The sequence below is a fragment of the Anabrus simplex genome, chromosome 3 (assembly GCF_040414725.1).
Source record: "Anabrus simplex isolate iqAnaSimp1 chromosome 3, ASM4041472v1, whole genome shotgun sequence".
Classification (NCBI taxonomy): Eukaryota; Metazoa; Arthropoda; class Insecta; order Orthoptera; family Tettigoniidae; genus Anabrus; species Anabrus simplex.
Genome location: NC_090267.1, coordinates 229903985 through 229925132, shown reverse-complemented (window position 1 = coordinate 229925132; position 21148 = coordinate 229903985). Strand labels below are relative to the sequence as shown.

Genomic DNA, 21148 nt, shown 5'->3' with positions numbered 1-21148 from the left:
TATGCTCTGTTGGTTTAGATTGCTGTAGTATTTTCCGTGGAGGGTCTTCTCTCGCCATGTCCTTTCTTTCTCCTGCAGGGATACTTGGTGATTTGTATGTGGGTCAGAGGCATTGTATGGATACAGAACAGTGTTCTTGTCAGCAAGTACTACAGCTTTATGGAGAAAGCTGTTTTCTTGCTTTTTATGGAAGTATCTCCATAGGTTCTTTATCTGATTCAGGAGCATGACTTGAAGATCCAGTACTCCTCGGTCTCCCGATTTTCGTGGGAGAGTGACCCTTTCCATGCATGAATTTGGATGATGTAATCTATAGATGGTGAGCAAAGTTCTCGTTTTTCTTTGTATGCTGTCTATTTCTGTAGCAGACCATTTCAGAATTCCGAATGAATAAACAAGAGTTGGAATAGCGTACGTATTTATTGCTTTAATTTTGTTCTTGGCATTTAGGTAGCCCTCGATGTATATTTATCAGTGAGTTCCTGTTTGATTTTCTTGTGCTCCAGAGTTGCATTCTGAGCAAATCCAAGGTACTTGTATGTCTCTGTGTGTCATTCCCTCAATTAAAGTTCCGGTATGGAGCTCATATGGTTGGGAGTTTGTGTACCGACCACGTTCAATTGTTAGCAGCTTACATTTCTTTACTCCCAACGTCATTCCCATTATTATTATTATTATTATTATTATTATTATTATTATTATTATTATTATTATTATTATATTTTCCTCCACAGCATTTTACATATCTCTACAATGAGGTGAATAACCGACAAATTCCTCCCAAAATGTACAAGATAAATCCAGTATTGGTTCATCTGTTAAAATTTTTTTCGGAAGCTTATACCCCTGATGGCAAAGTGTCAATTGATGTGAACCATCCATACATACCAAGAAAACAATCGCGTTTTGGAATGGAATCGTACAAATTATGCGAAATCGAGACAGTTTATATAACACGATCTGTTTCCGTGTGTATCATAACAAACAGCTGTAAAAGGCATAATATGATGCAGACTGTAAATACTGTAAATATTACCTGTAGTGCAGAGCAATATAGTCTGTGTGTGTCACTTATGAATTGCAGGTATACTGTATAAACTTGATCCCTCAAAAGCGCTAACCAACTTAACAGAAAATTTCGTGAGTATTATAATTTATTCCATAATCTTTTATGTACATGTAAAATTTGTAAAGCAACAATTTACAAATACAGAAATATTTATTTCCAGGCAGAGTTTGTTAGTGAACTGCCTAAAATATTCAGGTAAATGTTACGGTATAAATGAAAACCAGAGCTTTGCTATTAGGAAGAAGCAACCTCGATATCACAATGTAAAAGCACTTGGTACGTTCTTGCACAAAGTATTGAAAAATTAAAATAGGATTTTTCAACAATAAAATACATTATATTCAAGTAAATATTTCTTTTAGGGCCCTTCAATAGTTCATTTTAGTCTAAGATTGTTTTTAATCAAGTAATTAAATATTTTCTTCAATCAGGGAAAATGCTCCCCACCTGGGAGTGACCCGGTGTTTACCGAGCTCCCCGCTTAAGGGGTTAAAATGGACAGGACCATATCGTATAGTTGCTTTTCCCTTCCGTGTGAATGCCTTACTGCAAAATATTTCATATTTGTCTGATGTTATCGTAGGTTATGATCTTCATTTCCGTGTTTACGTTTAACTAATAAGATAAGAGTTTGAGGGATGTTCCACCATTTAACACATTGTAAAATATATTAATTTATAAGAAGACCGGTTTTGTCTCCCTTGGAGTAATCATCAGCTCTTGTTGAAAATCAAATCAAGGGGAATCTGATAACAATCATCATAATAAAAAATGATATACCTAAAGGCGACTGCCTGGAAACACAGCAATGGGTTGCAAAACATCACCTTGAAATGTAACGTACACATGGTAAGCTGTACCTGGAACTTAAGAAGTTCTTAGTTCTGGCTTAAACTGTCTGGTGTTCATGGAACACTGGAAACATGCACTGGTTGAAAATATACACAAATGCGCCATGAACACTTGTATTACATAAAATCAGCTTCATGGTCCGTATCACACTTCATAGATTCACAACTAAGTATTTATTTATTTTCCACCTAGTCGATACAATGATTGCTTAAGGCAATTTAATGGATAAAAGTGGTACATGTTTCGTATATTATCAACATCTTCAGCCACATAGCACTGCTTAGATGAAAAATACATAAATTGACAAAGTAATGCTTTAGAGGAAGTGTCCTTAAAATTAACATAAGATTGACAACATTAAAACAAACAAAAAACTCAAGAGAAAATATATAAATTATTTCTAAAATTCAAAGCAGTCGTCAAGGAAACACTTGTACAATATTCCATAGAGAATATGTCCTAATGAATATTCTTTTCTTAATAATTCATGAAAAAGGGTCAATTTATAAATTAAAAATTATACCATTTATAAGTAATTGTTGAAATGAAGAAATCCAGATATCACAATGTGGCTCTTATTATTAATGCAGATAAAAATATAACTAATTCCTAGTTGTCAATTCTTATTAAGCCTGCTTTCCTTCAGAACAGTAACTCCTGTCATTCTTTCACAGTCTTGTGTCTGGTGTAATATTAATGATGCGTTCTTCCTTGCTCTTGCACCTGAGGAGGTGGAGGAGCGGGGGATATAGGTGTGTCAAGAACCTCCTTGCTGTCACCTATAGCTTCAACTGAGGAGGAATAAGTTGTAGGGCTATGTGTAGGTGGAGAAATTCCAATTCTTTTTTCGTGATCTTTCTCAAGCATTTTCAAATATACTAGAATTTGATAATATAATGGATTCTTATATTCTACAGCCTCATTAAGGTTATCATTTTTCTTTACAAGTTGGTCTAGATGAATGTATAGATCTTCATATGTGTTCATTAAGCTGCCCTTTTAAAATTTTGTTTATGATGGTCAGGTCTTGTTCTATGTTGGTAAATTTATGACCTGTGGCAGTCATGTGTGATCCCATAGCTGAGAATCTTCTATGTTTTTCAGCAATGACATGTTCTAAATATCTTACTTTAAAATTGCGGTCAGATTGTCCTATGTATGTATTCTTGCACTCAAAGCATGCAAGTTTATATATTCCCGAATGAAAAAATTCATCTTTTTCCGAGAGATTTATTGTATCATGGTTGAAAATATTATGTTTCAAGTTGTTAATGGTGGAAAATGCAATTTTGAAATTTTTTCTCTTAAATAAATTTGTTATTACGTGTATGTTTGGATTATTATATGTGAACTTGATGTATTTCTCAGTTTTACTAGGTTCGATTGCTAATTTAGATTGTTGCTCCTCCGAAAATGTATTAATTATTATTAATTAATTTATTAATTAATTATTTTCATTTGCATTAATAATAAGAGCCACATTGTGATATCTGGATTTCTTCATTTCGACAATTACTTATAAATTGTATAATTTTTAATTTATAAATTGACCCTTTTTCATGAATTAAGAAAAGAATATTCATTAAGACATATCTCTATGGAATATTGTACAAGTGTTTCCTTGACGACTGCTTTCAATTTTAGAAATAATTTATATATTTTCTCTTGAGTTTTTTGTTTGTTTTAATGTTGTCAATCTTATGTTAATTTTAAGGACATTCCTCTAAAGCATTACTTTGTCAATTTATGTATTTTTCATCTAAACAGTGTTATGTGGCTGAAGATATTGATAATATACGAAACATGTACCACTTTTATCCATTAAATTGCCTTAAGCAATCATTGTATCGACTAGGTGGAAAATAAATAAATACTTAGTTGTGAATGAACACTTATAACCGATATGAAACAATTGGCGCTTCAGGAATGTTCTTGGGCTTGATAGTCTTGTTTCTATCTGATTAAACTGGATTAAATATATATACATGGAAATGAAATTTACAAAGACATGAACTACTTGGCATTAAAAAGTTCTTGGTTTTGGTTTTAAAAAATTGTCTTTGTTCGTGGAACACAGAATAGAACTGTTAGTCTTGTTTCAATCTATTGGAAACAAATGCACTATTGTAGTTGAGAATATACACATTAACTGAAAATTTATAGACATATGAAACACATGGCACTTTAATGTTCTTGGATATGAGTAAAAATGTTGTCGTATGTTTGTATAACTTGGCATAGACTTATCAATCGGTCTTGCTACAATCAACTGGAATATGTGAACTTTTATAAAAACAAAACTTGTTGACTATCACATGAAACGTTTGGTAATTTATAAAAGTTCTTGGATATGGGCTAAAACACTGCACGTGTTTGAAGATGCGGAATAAACTTGTTGGACGTTTCATCTACTTGGATACATGAATCAGCTAAAATTATACATTGGCTTGAGGTAAAGGTGGAGTAAGCAACCGGTTTAGAATTATCTTCTAAGAGTGATTTTTTTTTGACGGCATTTACATTTGTTAATTATTCGTTCAATAAAAAATGTGTTATAACCAATGAATTTGGCGATGGAGCGGATGATATTCAGTTCTTTATTTAAGTTATCATTGGACAGCGGTATTTTGAAAGCGCGGTTAACAATACTGTTGGAGGAGGCGCATTTATGCGTTTGTGCGACGTAAAGCAACTAACAAAAAACTTTAAGATATAAATGACATAAATGGCTTGTTCACTCCAATATGACCTAATATCTTGTACTTCAGTGCAAATTGTTATATAAAAATTAATTTATGAATTATCCTAGTACAGCATCCACTCAGAGCTCGGACTTGGAGATAGATTTCATGGCTGATGATGCCTGCAATGACAGGCGAAGTATGTACCATACTCAAACTTAATATAATGTCAGTGTTATAGTCCTAAAGACTTAACTAGTATTGAATAGGTGGTTTCAATAAATTAATCCCCTACACATGTCGATCATCACGGCACACTGGTAAAGGTGAGCCTCATAATTTCACTTGTTCTAAATTTCTTACCCCTTGTTTTATTTCTATTTAAGTCTCCTTTTCTTTAGGCTTCATACATCCGCATCAAACTGAGGAACTGAAGTCCTACCCTGTATCCTCGGACTACATGTATGTCACTTTGCACTCTTCAATGTGCCGATAAAACAAATGGCTATATACCAAAAATTCATTTCGAACTGACAATAGAAGCTTGGAAGTATTACATAACTCCAATTCAATAAACAAAAATACTAATGTCTTTTCAAAGTCAGGTGTATACTGGTTTAAATGCAATAATAATAATAATAATAATAATAATAATAATAATAATAATAATAATAATAATAATGTCATTGGCTTTACATCCCACTAACTACTTTCATGGTTTTCAGAGATGCCGAGGTTCCGGAATTTAGTTCCACAGTTCTTTTACGTGCCAGTAAATCTACTGACACGGGGCTGATGTATATGAGCACCTTCAAACACCACCGGACTGAGCCAAGATCAAACCTGCCAAGTTGAGGTCAGAAGGCCAGCACCTCAACTGTGAGTCACTTAGCCAGGCTTATATATTGAAAAGAAATACAACACCGGCCTATTTTTTTACTTATACAATCTACTGATCCAACATTTCTGATGTTTCCCATTTGAGATACAGCCATGTTATCTATGTTTTAATCATGTATACCCAAATGGGTAAATGCCTAATGTCATACAAATCTGACATAACTTTTCATCTGGATGATTTTATATTCAACTGTAAACCACAAGCAAAGACAATGTGATTAATTTTTATTCAGTCAATATTTACCATATGCCATGACTGTGTAATATTCTGCATGATTTAAACAACCTTATGAACTGTTTGTTCGTTTGTTTATTTGTCTAACCCTTGTCCCATTTCTCTACGGGGTTGAGTATGAGGTGAGAAATATGTCGTGGTGGGTTTTTATGACCGGGTGCCCTTCCTGAGATCAACCTCATCAGAGGAGTTAATGAGATGAAATGAATGACGTGATAGTAGGAAGGGAGAGGAAGAAACACGGTGCTGGCACATAGCCTATTCCTGTCGAAAAGCACCAAGGGTTCTGCTCAAGGCTTAACATCTCCATCCAACCAACAAATCACCATCAGCAACGCCATATGCCCTCACTCCATATGAGCACTGCGAAGAGGTTCCGAATTTGATCCAGGCTTTTCGCATGCAATCTAGTGATTAGAAATAACCTTATGAACTGTTGTTTTTAATAGTGTATTTATTAATGTACATTTTGTTGTCAATGACTAAGTCAAATATTTATTATAATGGCTGAAGATGACCTCTAGTAGGTTCAAACTAGTACCAAGATGTTGTAATGTTTAAATAACTTGTATCTTCAATAAATGTGTATTGAATAGGTGGACCTTTGCTTAACTCTATATTGTAAATGACTGTCAATATGGATCATCATGAAAATCGTAACTTATGATATCAAAATGAACGCGATAATCTTTTTGAGTCCAGGCAGCACTCTTCGTTTAAAAAAAAAAAAAAAAAAAAAAAAAAACACCAATGTAGTTTTCATCTTCAGTTCACGCAACAACAGACTCTTGTACATCGTGTAGCATAAATGGAAACTGATGTGCATGTGAAACATCTATAGTCATGTTTCGGGCCATGCATGAACTAATGTTCCCTCTCACAAAATGAGATAACTCTGAACCCAAAATTAGTTATTTATATGCAATTTTCGATTCACCGCTGTTCTTAGACTGTTGACTGGAGATCAAGCGGGAAACTACGCGGAGTATAGAAATAGGGTGTTTTGGTGGTAAAAGTCGTTACAGTATAAACACATAAGTGTCTAAATGTGTCATTAATCGCTATAGTTAGTGAGTGTGTGAAATCCAGCTTAGGAGTAGTCAGATACAGAATTTATGAGTGAATTTGATATCATTCGGTAGGTGTATTTTGTAGACGCCATCTTGTCAAAGAAACAAAATATCCGAGAACGACGTGAGTAAGTAAATACACGTGAATCCCGCGGCTTTGATATACGCAGCTCATCAAGGAATAAAGGTGAAATAAATCCGCAAACATGAACAAAACAAAAGAAGATGGATCGTCGTGCAAGAAATGTGACAGAGTTTTCAACAGCACGGAAAATGCAGTCGGATGTGATGGTGGATGCAATCAATGGTACCATAGAGATTGCACAAATATAACAACCACTGAATTTAATGCATTAAAAGGGAAGAAAGGCTCCTTGCTTTGGATGTGTAACAACTGCCGTCATATGCTAGAAACATACGGAATCAACTCAGCACCGCCAGAACACACGAACTTTATCAAGGAAATGAGAGACGCTACAACCGCAAATACTAAAATGTGCGAAGTATTAAATGAAAAAAGAAACATGATTAACGAAAATATGTTGCAGAAAATGCAACTACTATTGGACACACAACTTCAACTGGCAGCAACTAAAGCATGCACAAAAATAGAAGACAACGGGACATATCACCAACACACAAGAGAAGATGCCGAAAACATAGACGTGAGCATAAGCTCTCATTCAAACAAGATAACGAGAGCGACAACTGGGATGAACACATCACCGGAAGCAAACAGTGAGGCAGAAAAAGTAAGGCCAAAGGCGCGGAAAATTAAACCGAACGAAGACACTCGAGAGCAAGCTGTTGATAACTCGCTGATATCAGAAGAGAGGACGAGCGAGGAAAAACAAGAAAGTGAATGGAAAGTTGCCACACATAGCCGTGGAAATAAGATAGCTACTAACATTAGAGACAGCAAAACAGCTAAAGTAGACAGAAATGATAAAGTGAGAGGCTCAAGAGAGGGGCAATACAGACTACAAGCAGCTGAGAAGAATGCATGGCTCTATATTGGCAGGCTTAACCCAGGAACCAAGAAGGAAGATTTGGAAGAATATTTGAGGGAAAACGGATTAGTAGGAAGACTAGACTGCACGAAAGTCAGCGATACACCAACAAGTAGTGCTTTTAAAATAGGGATACCAATCAGTGAACTCGAGAAAGTGTATAGAGACAGCTTCTGGCCCTCCAATATAATCTGTCGGCCATTTCGTGCCCCATGGAGATACAGAGGCCCCAGAGAGTAATGTGATACGGATTTTAACCTGGAATGTGGAAGGTTTAAGAGGAGTCTTAAGCAATTCACCAAGCGATATATTCAGAGACTTCGATATTTGTGTATTAACTGAGACTTTTGTAACTAGAGAACAGAATACTGTGGTACAAGGCTTGTACAACATACTTGCTCCAGCCGAGAAACACACCAGGGGAAGACCATCAGGGGGCGTGCATTGTCTAATCAAGCCAAGGTTATCCCCGTTCCATGTGCTAATGACGGACGAGGACATAGTGGCAGTAAGAACAAGAATAGGAGTCATCATCTGCGCATACTTTAGACCGGATTGCAGCTCAATAGATATAATAGACAACATTCAGAAAGCATTTGATAGTATTACTAACAACCCCAATGTAATTTTAGCAGGTGATTTTAACTGCCCCTTAGACAGACCAAGCAGAAAAACAGAGTTCGTTCTGGAATACTTAACTGAAGTAGGACTAACATTAGTGAATGACCGGAAAACGCAAACATACATCTGCCACAACGGAGGAAGCGCAATAGATCTAGTCCTGGTAAAGGGCATAGAGGTGCAGTCCCAAACTCTTCTCACAACTACTGATGGCGCACTAATAAGAAAGCACATTCCAGTGATCACAAACGTGTACTGCAGTTCAGCTAAAGAGACAAGACATAGTAATGAAAAGAAAGTAAAGAGATGTCTAAATGTATCTCTACTACAGGAAAACTCAAATGAAACTGAGCATATGCTCCAAGAAATCAGAGCAGGAAAGATCGATGAAGCGGCACTTCTCATAGAGGACTACATAAAAGAAGCGACCGAATCGCGGAATGGTAATCGCAAAGCCAAAGAATGGTTCGACAGTGAGTGCTTCCAAGTAAGACAGGCAACTTTGAAGAAAATGCGAGTAGCCAGACAAAGTATGGACGTCGTCCACCTAGCAGAATATCAAGCCGCTAGAAAGACATATAAAACTCTTTTAAAGGATAAGAAAGCCAGTTACATAGAAGCTCAATATCAGGCGCTAATGAAGGAAATCAAGGAAAACCCGTACAAAGCAGTGCGCCCGCGCCAACCAAGATTCCCAGCAGACATACCAATGGAGATCTGGGAGGTATACATGGAAAATATACTATGTAAACGGGGCTTAACACCTACAATGGAAGGAGAAGTTAAACCATGCAGTCCTTTCACTCAGGAAGAAGTAAGGAAAGTGATCTCAAGTGCAAAATCTAACAAGGCGGCAGGCTCAGATGGCCTCTACAACGAATTTCTGAAGACATCTCTCCCTTACCTAGAAACAGTATGGCTAGAGCTGATGAACAAGTGTCTGGAAACTGGAAACATTCCAAATGTATGGAGAAAATCAGTCGTTAAGATGCTATACAAAGGGAAAGGAGAAGTAAACAAACCGGAATCATATCGCGGAGTGGCTCTTGAATCAGCAGCTTTTAAGATTCTAACCAAACTGATAACCCAGAGAATCAATAGAATAGCAGACCCGCTTCTCCCTGACGAACAGTTCGGATTTAGAGCCGGGAGATCGACTCTGATGGCAGTGGAATGCCTCCTCCAAGATATTCACGAAACAACCAGAGAAAAGCAAGGCAAAATGTTCGTAATATTTATTGACTACTCCAAGGCTTTTGATACAGTAGATAGACAGAAACTTGTTAGAAAACTAGAGGAAATCATCGGTCGTACCTGGCTCACTAGACTAGTTGCCAACATACTTGCGGAGAACTATATCCAAATAAGCGACAATCTCTGCACATCAAGATGGATTCGGCAGACAAATGGGGTATTACAGGGGGACCCACTAAGCCCTCTGCTGTTTAACATCTTCACACAGGATGCAATAAAAGAAATTAAGAAGCAAACACGAAAGGTTAACGCGTACATATATGCGGACGACATGGCTATTGCGTCTGAGAGTAAAGAGGAACTACAAGTTGCCATGGACTTAATTGTGGAATGGGCAGAAGATAATAAAATGGACCTTAATGCAAACAAAACAGAATTGGTTGTTTTTAGGAGGGGAGGAAAATTATCTAGAGACGATTACATCCTGTGTAAAGGACAAAAATTACGAATTAGTAACCAGTACAAATATCTAGGGATCACAATACAGGTAACAGGAACAACATTCACAATACACCTAGAGGAGAGAATCAACGCAGCTATACGAAGCATTAGTGATATTAAACATCTTCCACAGCTATCTTTGGAGACAGCCATGGCTCTGTTTAATACGAAAGTTGTTCCAACAGCCATATATGGTCTAGAGCTAATATGGGAACACCTCTCAAAAAGACAACTGCAAGAGCTGGAAAGTTTGAAGGCTAGATTCTTGAAGAGAGTTTTATGCGTTTCTAAATATACATTATCAAGGCTAGTATACGTTCTGGCAAAGGAGACGTACTTCATTGAAGACATAAGACTTAGATTGTTACTCTCAGCGACAAGGAGTTACAGAGAGCTGCTACAAGAACTGCAAGCAAAGAGGGCTATGATATGGGACGAGTTTTACTCAACTGATGCGATGTTAAACAGGGACTGGACGCGTGGTGGATATGACCTGAGGCATACAGTGACCAGGTTTGCCGTACACGGGTTCCACCATAAGGTGTGCAGAACCATGGAATTTCACAAGTCAGGACCGGGTTGCGTATGTGTCTTCTGTGACCAACGATGCGGCATATACCATGCTATCGAATGTGTCCATAGAAAAGGAAGCTTGACACAACTGTGTAAATAACTGATCATGTTTTGCAAGCATTGACTGCATATTATCACTATTAGTGATATACATCTAAGTTATTTAAGTGTATATATCATGACCATTTGGTTGCAATACTATTATTATTATATGCAATTTTCAGTGTATGACATTTCATGACCACACTATAATGAGAGCACCAACCAATTTTTTAATGTGTTTCCTTAATGCTGATGACACATCAGAAATCTAAAACTAAATCTCAACACATTATCCAAACAAGCATCGGAATACAATTTTTCATACAAGTACGTGGCATAAGACGACAAAACACAACACTTACCTTTAGGATGCTGAACTGGTAGCAAGCTCATTGTTGCAAAGTCTCTACACATAAATGATTCAGTACCATGTTGGTCAGCACTGTTTTCTTTATCCCTGCAAACATATTAATCATCTTACAGAACATATATATAAAGCATAGTTATTACAGTATAGGAAACTCATTTGACTGTTTGTTTACATCATTTATTACAAGGTACTAGAATCATTCTGTATTGACGATTTTCACTTTACAAAGGAAAAACTGAATGTATCCTCCTAATTCAATACGTCTAATGATGGAATTATGTTTTGTATTGAATTAGGAGCATACAATTAATTTTTCCTATGTAAAGCTCCATAATTTATTACAATTGTTCAAAAGAGAGGGTATCTTTTATTAACATACATATATGAAGCCTTAGAAACACTACTGAATATAGTTTTGCTTTGCTCCTAGATGGCAGTACAATAGGAACATCAAAAATGGTATGGAGGCTGCCTATATGCCACACGTCAGGTTTGTTATCTGGTGGCTGAGGTCATACAAATATTAGCATTCCTTTTCTTATTCCTGGCCTAGCCAATTTATTGGGGTCAGCAACTGATAGGGATTAGTCCACTTTTATTGCCAAATCCCCTTCTCTCGCCATCACTGAGAGAACTCTTCACCATTGTGTGTTTCTGTGGTAGTTAACAGTGTAGTGTGTTGCATACACAGTATAAGAACAGAAGTGTATGGAGACAAACACGAACACCCAGCCCTGAACCAGAGAAATTATTCATGCACAGTTAAAATCCTTAGCCTGGTCAGGAATTGAACCTGATACCCTTTGAACAGAAGACCAGTATATTGACCACTAAGTCAAAGAGCCGCACATACAAATATTAGCATTATTATTACCAGAATATTAAGGTAAAACAACTAGGAAGTTTGGAAGGCACTAGGATAACTATATTACATACTAGCTGTTATAAACCTGTCGTCGATAGATTAGTTTTTATAATTTCAGTAATAATGCCATCTACCAGAGATGAGCGGCAGCAAAAGAGATAAAGCATAATCAACAACAAGAATCTGTCCGTGTAATGTTATTGTCAATAAGGGGTTTGGGACATTGTAAGTCACCATATTTTTTTCTTGCGGCTCGAAGATACTAAGGCATTTGTGGCATAGGCTTTCAACCTCTGTCCATTCCTTTTGTGACTCACATTTGCCCTCATTCCCCGAGTGAACGCTCCTCCGCATTTTCCTTTTCATTTTGATAGTTGTCATCTTCCAGATCAATAGGTGCTAATGACCACACAGTTTTGCAGCTAATAGAAACCGTCACAGGAACCACCAACATAGTCATTAGCTAGTTTGTTACCAAACAACAATAAGACTTCCACAACAGCAATGTTCTCTGTTGATTGTCTTGGTAATGAAAATCTACATTTGTAAATACGATGGGGGATCAAATATAAACAAGATTTTATTTTTTATTTAAATTCATTTATTGAAAAACACATGGCAATTACAATTTATTTTTCTACACAGTTTCCTGCATTGGAAATGCATTTGTCGCAGAGTATGGGCAGCTTTTTGATGCCCTCATCGTAAAAAGAACAGGGTCATGTCACCCGCCAGTTGTGCACAAAGTCTTCCACATTCTCATCATCTTCAAATCGTTGCCCTCCTAGAGCTTCTTTGAGCGCTCCGAACAAATGGAAACAACAAAATGCCTCTCTGATCGAAAAAAAAAAAAAAAAACGGTTGCAAGAACCTTGCCAGCTGACAGTCTAGCCTTGGCTTTCACTGGTGCTGCCTCCTCTTTCCTCCGCCACTCCTTTCATACACGCGTCCTTGACCAAACTGTGCAGTCAATCTCTAGCAAATTTCCGCCGCTGTATGAGCAAGAAATTTTATAATTATGCATTGCGCAGTGGAGTGGTGCACCTGTTGTCTTGATATCGTGAGCGTTACTGATGAAACTGCGGGAAATATCTAACAGCACACTCTCCCCACTCCTAACGGTCCCGCCTAAGCATAGCAGAAGCGCAGGGCCAGTTCTACCAACTGCTGATGTTCAGGAACAAAAATCAAGTTTATATTTGATCGACCTTCGTATCTCCATTATCACAGCTTGTACTTAAATTCTTCTTAGCCATTCTCCCAATCATCTGGGGTTGGCTTTACTGGTATCTCTCTTCCAATACTGTCTGCCTTTGAACCTATCCTTGGATACACTGTGTTGTTTTAGGTCTTTAGAAACATGAATTTTCCATCTCGTGTGGTCATCCCATCGCTGGATTTCCCTCAACCTCTAGCCGGTTGACTTGATGTGCGAAATAATCTTCAGGTAGTCTTTGAAGATGCCGTCAAAGTCCGCCGAAGCACTATTATAGGTGACCTGAACGCATATCATATGGCTACCCACACTATGATGCCAGGGATTATGCCTATGTGTTTTCCACAATATGGGCAGGATCTCTGCGCCTCCAAACCCACACATGATGGTCATCGGAGGTTATCACTGAACATGATGCGACACCTGTCGTCCCCTGTCCATGCCTCCCGGGCAAGACACCACTCCAAATGCAGGCATTGGTGTTCTGGTGTCAATGGCAACTGACGCATGAGGCAGTAGGACCCCAATTCGGCGGATGTGCGTTGTCGAGGCACTCTGCTGGGAACTCACAGGATGTTGTAGAGTCTCTAGTATATGTTTGCGGATGGTGGGTACTGGAGTTATGGGATCCCGTAATGTTTGGTGCACCATACGATGGTCCTCCCTCGGGGGGGTTGTTTCTTGGTCGACTTGAACCTGCACGATGTGACTAGGTGCCCTCATGTACCCATTGAGTCCAACATCAGGCCACTGTGACATCTGAAAGGCCCACATGCCTGGCAATTGCACGATACGACCAACCAGCCTCATGCAGTCCCACAATGTGGCCTCTGTCCAACACTTGTCAATTGATGGATAGGATGTTTAACGCGTCTGCGAGGCATCGCAGGTGCTTTGTACTGTATGTAGTCCTCTCTGCACGTCTTGCTTAACTGTCTGACTCGCAGCAGTTGACTGGTAACAAGTTATCAACTAAAGTATGGGTGCCATCATGAATGCACTCTAGTGGGCGTTCTACACACTACAGATCCTTGTAAATCTAATCATTTACTCACACATCAATGGTATGCATGTATACTGAAATGGGAGAATATTGGACCACTCCTTCTGGGTTCTTAGTTAACTTTTTGTTTTTGTCAGGCAGTGTACTGTATATTAAGTACTGACCTTCCTGCTGGTTCCATTAGCTCTTGTTGTGTGACTGGCTGATGCTTGACTATTTGTGTCAAGCAGCTGGCTGGTTGAAAACGTGACAAGGGGAGTGGAGGTAGCAGTAGGAGTAGTGTAGTGTAGTGGTAGGCGAAGCTTGTATTTTGTGGGAAGTTCGAATGCCTTTTGATGTCTTTTATTACCTTTTTGCATGAAAATATTTTAAGATCTCATCTAAAAGTATGTTTATATTTTCTATGATTTCATTAATGTTGTAATTGGAATTTTGTTTTCGTTCTATTTCTATACAAATTGATTCTAAAAATATTCATAAAGCTACTTTAATTTTATAGTTCGTAAAATCGTAATAGTAATTGTAATTGTAAAATTGTTATAGTGAAATTATGTTTCAATTCTCTCGTGTGTACTCAGGGCTGTGTATCTGTTATACTTATCAGCATTCGTGCGCTCTAGGTGCGGAATGTCTCCCACAAGTCCAACCCCTCCTCCTCATGGTGGGAGACGGGCAACGGTGTAAGTAGGAGATGGCCTGCAGGGGCGAAGTACAGTGGCGACTTAGTGTGCCCTGGCACCGCCACAGTAGCTGTGAAGGCCCTGCAGGAACCCTGAAAAGCGACGGCTAATGGGGCTCTGGTGAACTTTGGTGAAGTCCTCGATGGCAGTGAAGGCAGAAAGAAGAGTTCTTGGAACGATGGAACTGGCAGAAGAGGCAACCCAGCTTTCTGGGTTAAATAGGATTAGCAAGCACTGCCTTATGGGGAAGGGGAGAGATCCTTAAGGGCTACGGGAGAGAACCCCAACTAAAAACTCCCGCATGCCTGGAAGTAGAAAGGGGCAACCCCCCATCAGCCTAGGGCACTTGGGCCTATAACTCACGCCAACCCGCATAAACCTCATCAAAGAAACTGAAACCAGAAATAGCTGGATTGATTCAAAAGATGTGACATTTGCTATGAAAAAGGACACTCGAATTGGATTTCGGAACATTCAGACCATGTGGCAGACTGGGAAGCTTGAAGAAGTGTCAAGAGAAATGATGCGGTATCGAATGACATTTTTGGGTCTTAGTGAGATGAGATGCGAGAGGTTTTGGAGAAATAAAACCTAGGAATGGAAGTACTCTGTTGTAATTAGAAAGAGAGGATGACACTGCACGATTTGCATCTAGAGTAAGACCGGTTACCTTAGTACAATGTTATTCACCGACGGAGATGGCTGAAGAAAAGGAGAAAGATAGCTTTTATAGCAAGCTGAATGAACCTTTATGAAGTATACGGAAAAGAGATATTGTTATGGTAATGGGAGACTTAAATACAAAAACTGGAAGTGCAAACCAAGGCCTGAAGCAAATTATGGGAAGGCATGGTATTGGAACCCAAAATGATAATGGAGAACGATTCATTGATCTGTGTGGTATGTTCGGATTGGTTACTGGTGGTACAATTTTCCCTCACAGAGAATGCCATAAGGTAACCTGGGTCTCTCCGGATCATAAGACTGAAAACCACATTGACCATTTTGCCATAAAAAGGAATTGACACACCTCTCTACTCAATGTGAGAAATAGATGAGGAGCAGACATTGGTAGTGACCACCATTTAGTCACAGTAACTGTAGGCATTAAGATAGCATCAGTTAGACGATCAGGTCAATATGGTAGAGTGAAATATAACACCAGCAGGCTGAAGGAGACTACCATCAAAGAAGAGTTCTCAATAAAACTTCGAAATCAGTACAAAGAGATGGTCAAACTGTGAAATGTCCACGAAGACGCACACAAAATGCTGTCAGTTGGTACACTTATTTATTCACAATTATTTACAAATTAAATACACATAACCTAAATCACTGCCGTCACAACAAAACACTTCACTCCGAAACATCAACAAACCACCATTTTAACAACTGCCTATCACGGAGCACATGGAGATTACAACCTTGAAAAAGTTGACTGCTGACTGCCACAGCATGTCTGCCCAAACACAACACAAGGTCACAAGTATAACTCCTGCAAAACCATAACTCTTACTAAACAGTAACTTGTCTCTACCATTAAGACCGCCTCCTTATATAGGTGCTTGGCCAGGTTTCTAGAAAGATACATTGCAAAATAAATTCTCGTAAATTCTAGAGTGCTTAATACATATAATGTACAGAATATTCTCCATAGTTCTCATCTACCTAGTGCCATTCTGGATGCTACAGTGTGTTTCACAATACTATAGTGGATTACACATCACATATACAGGTAATAATAAATTATGTACAGGTTTTTACATTAACCCCTCAGCGCCGACCTCTATATGTTGTATAGACCCTCTTTTCTTCCGCAGTCGCCGACCTCTATACGTGCTATAGACCCATACATGGTTTCGCATTTACAGCTATAGTGCGAAGAGTTTTGGAGTTATGGATTTCCAAATTGTTTTGTTTCCAAGAAGAAATTTTGGGGTTGATCAGTGTTGTAAAATAAGAACGAAGATCGTTAAAATGTAGTTGTTTTTGCAAGGGTAAATATTTGTGAAGTAAGCCTGAGCACTTGTAATCTCTGCTTTTTTTAAAGCCTGTTTGCTTAATTCTTTCCCACATAATAAAATAAAGAAATGATGATCTGAGAAGTTTGTCTTTTCACGTGATGTTTGCTCTATTTGTACACTGCGAGTGCGAATTATGTTCATATCGTCTTCATTTCTCGGCTTGTAATATTTTCGTAACTCTCCACGAGCGCTTTGTGTAGGCATCAGTTAGTGCTGCTTTCTGTTGTACAATACAAGAACCAGTTGTTCATGGTATATATCTCGCTTGAAAGACAATGTCTCGACCTTTATCTGAAATATGTATAGAGTTGGTTTGTTTCGTCATGAATGTTATTCCCCTCATTCAGTTTCGTCCTGCTGCTTTCGGTCTTGCTGCAGCTTCATCAGTCCGTGTGACGCGCCGCGTTCAGCCGTGGTTTGACCGACAGTAATGTGCTTGAAATATTGTATAATTCAGATGAAAGTTTAGTCAGAAGTAGTAGTGACAGTATTAGCAGCAGCTGTGGCGGATGCAGTGGTAAATAATGAGAGTGACGCTGAGGAGGAACCACTACTTGAAAATTTTGTGTAGGAGACTATGGATAATTATACAGGTCAAAGGGAAGTTTTCAACAGTGAATTCCGATTTCTAAATTCTCTAATAATATCCAGACAAGTCACAGGGACAAACCCTGAGCAGTTAGGCCTATCTTATTGGGTTCAGCTGGAGGAAGGTTTGTTAACAAAATAAGCTCGCTCGGCCGAGGAACGAAATATTCAAGGCCGGCGCACATCAGATAATACAGTTCCAAGGTTGCAGGAAAGACATGTTATCATGAAATTATCACCCAAGGGTGAGAAATACAAACCTCAGAGACATTTTATCGTGTGTTCAAAACACGGCAAAAAGACGACGTAGGTGTACTGCTGCCAGGAGTGTGACGTGGGTCTCTGTCTCAAAGAGTGCTTCGAACTCTATCACATGAAACTAAATTACTAAGGTAATGTGAATTAATTATGTCATTATCTGCATGTACATAGTTCTATCATAAGGAATTCAAAATTTTGTGAATATTGGGCTACTCTTATACTTGTAGTAACGCTTTAAGTGAATCAATGTATTTCAGTTGCGCATAGTTGAAATCTCATCCGGCCACAGGGTAGGAAGCTCCTAAAATAGCCGCGATGCTGAGGGGTTAACTGAACTCATAAAAATGTCTATATACAGTACCTGTTTCATGACATAAGCTCAAACAATGCGATCATCCAACTAGGTAAATAATAATAATAATAATAATAATAATAATAATAATAATAATAATAATAATAATAATAATTCGAGCTCGATACTTGTATTATTTACCCACATGTGAGAGAATATTGTTTTCATTTTCATCAGTCTATCACACTTGCATCAACATCCCCCCTATAACTTGAAACAATTTCCATAGTCTGTCACACTTGTCGACTTTGCCTTGGTCGTAGATCGTGTCTTCTCCCTTCCTCGACGTCACTGAATGTGCTATCCTCCTCTTGACGGATCGTGCCATGTCGGGGTTCAGGGTTGCCTTGCTGCCAGCCTCTTCCTCGATGATAGTCGATGCAGTCTCCTCATGACCAGACTGTGCTTTGTCATTAGTAATCTCTCCTCCAGGTGGACCTGTGGCAGTACCAGGCTTACTCTGTATGCAGAGAGGTTGAGTGACTCGCCGCAACTCTGATGCGTGGACCTTGACAGGAGGATTAGTCTTTAGTAAGTAGACCCCATGGCCCAGCTGCTTATCCACCTCGATGGGACTAACCCTCTTCGGTGCAAAACCTGTGTGAAACCCTCTAATCTTATTACCGATTGGGTGGTTACGTCGCAGTACTTGTTGGCCTGGTAGGAAGATCTGGGTCTCTTCGACATCTTGAGCCTTGGCCTGGCTAAGGGATCTCTTCTTGGCCAAATATCCTACTGCTGCTAGGAAAACAGCTGCATCATCTTGACCAGAAGTGGTTGGTGGACAAATCTTCCAATCCCGAGTGCCGTATAGCTGTCGACCAAGGAACAGCTCCGCCGGTAATATGGTTGATGCGTCGTCGCAGGAAAGAGAGTGACTGTGGTATCCGACGGTGCCACAGTCGATGTTCTTTGTCTATCAGGTGGACCCGTAGCATCGTTTTCAGCTCCTGGTTCTGTTTTCCCATTGGATTGGCCCTTGGGTTGTAGATAGGGGTGGTCCAGTGCTCCACACCCCATTCTGTCATCATTTGCTGCCACTTCCTTGACGTGAACTGACTCCTGTTGTCTGACAGAAGACACCGCGGGAAACCTTAGCGGCTTAACACCTCATCTTGTAGAAGGCTGGTGATGCGTCCTGTATCAGAAAGGCCTCAATCCATCTTGTGAAGAGGTCGGTGATTACTAGGAGTCCTGTTTTACCCTGTGGCATTCTAGGGTAAGTTCCCATCAAGTCCAGTGTTTTGACCTCCCAAGGGCATTGCGGCCGTCTTCTTCGCTGACTGGAATCTGCCTTCCTGTTGCTCGCCTTGGTACAGGCACAGACTTAACACCCCTTCATGTAGTCCAGGATGTCTTTCGGCATGCTGACCCAAAATAATCTTCCTCGGATAGACTGATAAGTCTCTTTGCCTCCTGGATGCCTGGCTTCAGTGCTGTCATGGAACTTCTCGAGAATGTCCATCATGTGCTGTCTGGGGATCACCACTACTGTAGGCGTGTCGGAGAGGTGCGACCTGTACTTTAAGAATCCTCCGTCAACCCGGAATTTCTTGTAGCACACCTTGAATTCCCTTGGGACAAGTCGACTATCGGTGTTCTGTCTCCTAATCCATTGTGTCATGGTCCTACAGGGCTTATCTTGTTCTTGCCACTGTGTGATTACTCCCAGATCAAATTCCTACTTGATGGGCATAAAGACAGGTTCCTTAGGTTCACTCTGGTGTTTTCGTGAGAACTCCCTTTCGACAATGTAGCTCCTAGCTTCAGGTTCCATCGCCGGGTGCCCAGATAAGCTGTCGGCTCCTATGTTTGTCGGTCCTGGGACTTGGAACACACCCAAATCAAATTCTGCGACTAACAGAGCCCATCGCATCAATTTAGATTTTGAGACAGAGACCGAATTCAACCATTTGAGAGCGGCCTTATCGATGTAGAGGTGGAAATTCCTTCTCTCCAAGTAACCTCTGAATTTGCCCATGGCCCACACCACAGCTAAGGCTTCCTTCTCGGTAGTGCAGTAGCGTTGTTTGGTGGGAGATAGGTTTCTGCTGGCATACTCGATGTCCCTTCCGCTGTCATTCCTCTCCTGTAATAACACTGCTCCTAAGCCGGAATTGCTGGTGTCCGCCTGCAGGCACATCTTCCGTTGAGGGTCGGGATGGGTAGATCGGGAGCGTTGCATATCGCATATGAAATCCTGTGTGGTTTCAAACCACAGAGGGGCTGTCAGGATCAGATTTTCAGTATATGCCAGGTAAATGGAATGCTCATAATAGATCCCAAGGAATCACTGAACAGGTGGAAAATGATGGTGAAATTACACTTGAGAAAGTGGAAAGGATGGTAAATAAACTCCATTGTCATAAACCAGCAGGAATACATGAAATTAGACCTGAAATGGTAAAGTATAGTGGGAAGGCAGGGATGAAATGTTTTCATAGAGTAGTAAGATTAGCATGGAGTGTTGGTAAGGTACCTTCAGACTGGACAAAAGTAGTAATTGCACCTATCTATAAGCAAGGGAACAGGAAGGATTGCAACAACTATTGAGGTATCTCATTGATTAGTATACCCGGCAAAGTATTCACTGGCATCTTGGAAGGGAAGGTGTGGTCAGTGGCTGAGAGGAAGTTGGATGAAATCCTGTGTGGTTTCAGACCACAAAGGGGCTGTCAGGAACAGATTTTCAGAATACGCCAGGTAATTGAAAAAAAGCTATGAGAAGAATAGACAGTTGTGTTTATGTTTCGTAGATCTAAAGAAATGATGATTATGATATGTAGGGAAAGCGTATGACAGGGTACCAAGGGAGATTTTGGCCAAACTGGGGGATTATGGAATTAAGGATAGATTATTCAAATTGGGCTGCAGTGAGAATTGATGGAATAATGAGTTCATGGGTCAGGGTACTTACAGGGGTTAGACAAGGCCGTAATCTTTCACCTTTGCTGTTCGTAGTTTACATGGATCATCTGCTGAAAGGTATAAGGTGGCAGGGAGGGATTCAGTTAGTGGAAATGTAGTAAGCAGTCTGGCCT

General features: G+C 39.5%; 1 protein-coding gene across 1 annotated transcript in view; it reads right to left on the bottom strand.

Annotated features, from left to right (window-relative positions):
* LOC136867176 (uncharacterized) overlaps window positions 1-21148 on the bottom strand; it is a 247008-nt gene that overhangs the window by 108873 nt on the left and 116987 nt on the right. Inside the window, exon 4 of the mRNA XM_067144299.2 lies at window positions 11111-11205. Coding sequence (XP_067000400.2) covers window positions 11111-11205 — 95 coding nt within the window. The remainder of the gene's footprint in view (window positions 1-11110; window positions 11206-21148) is intronic.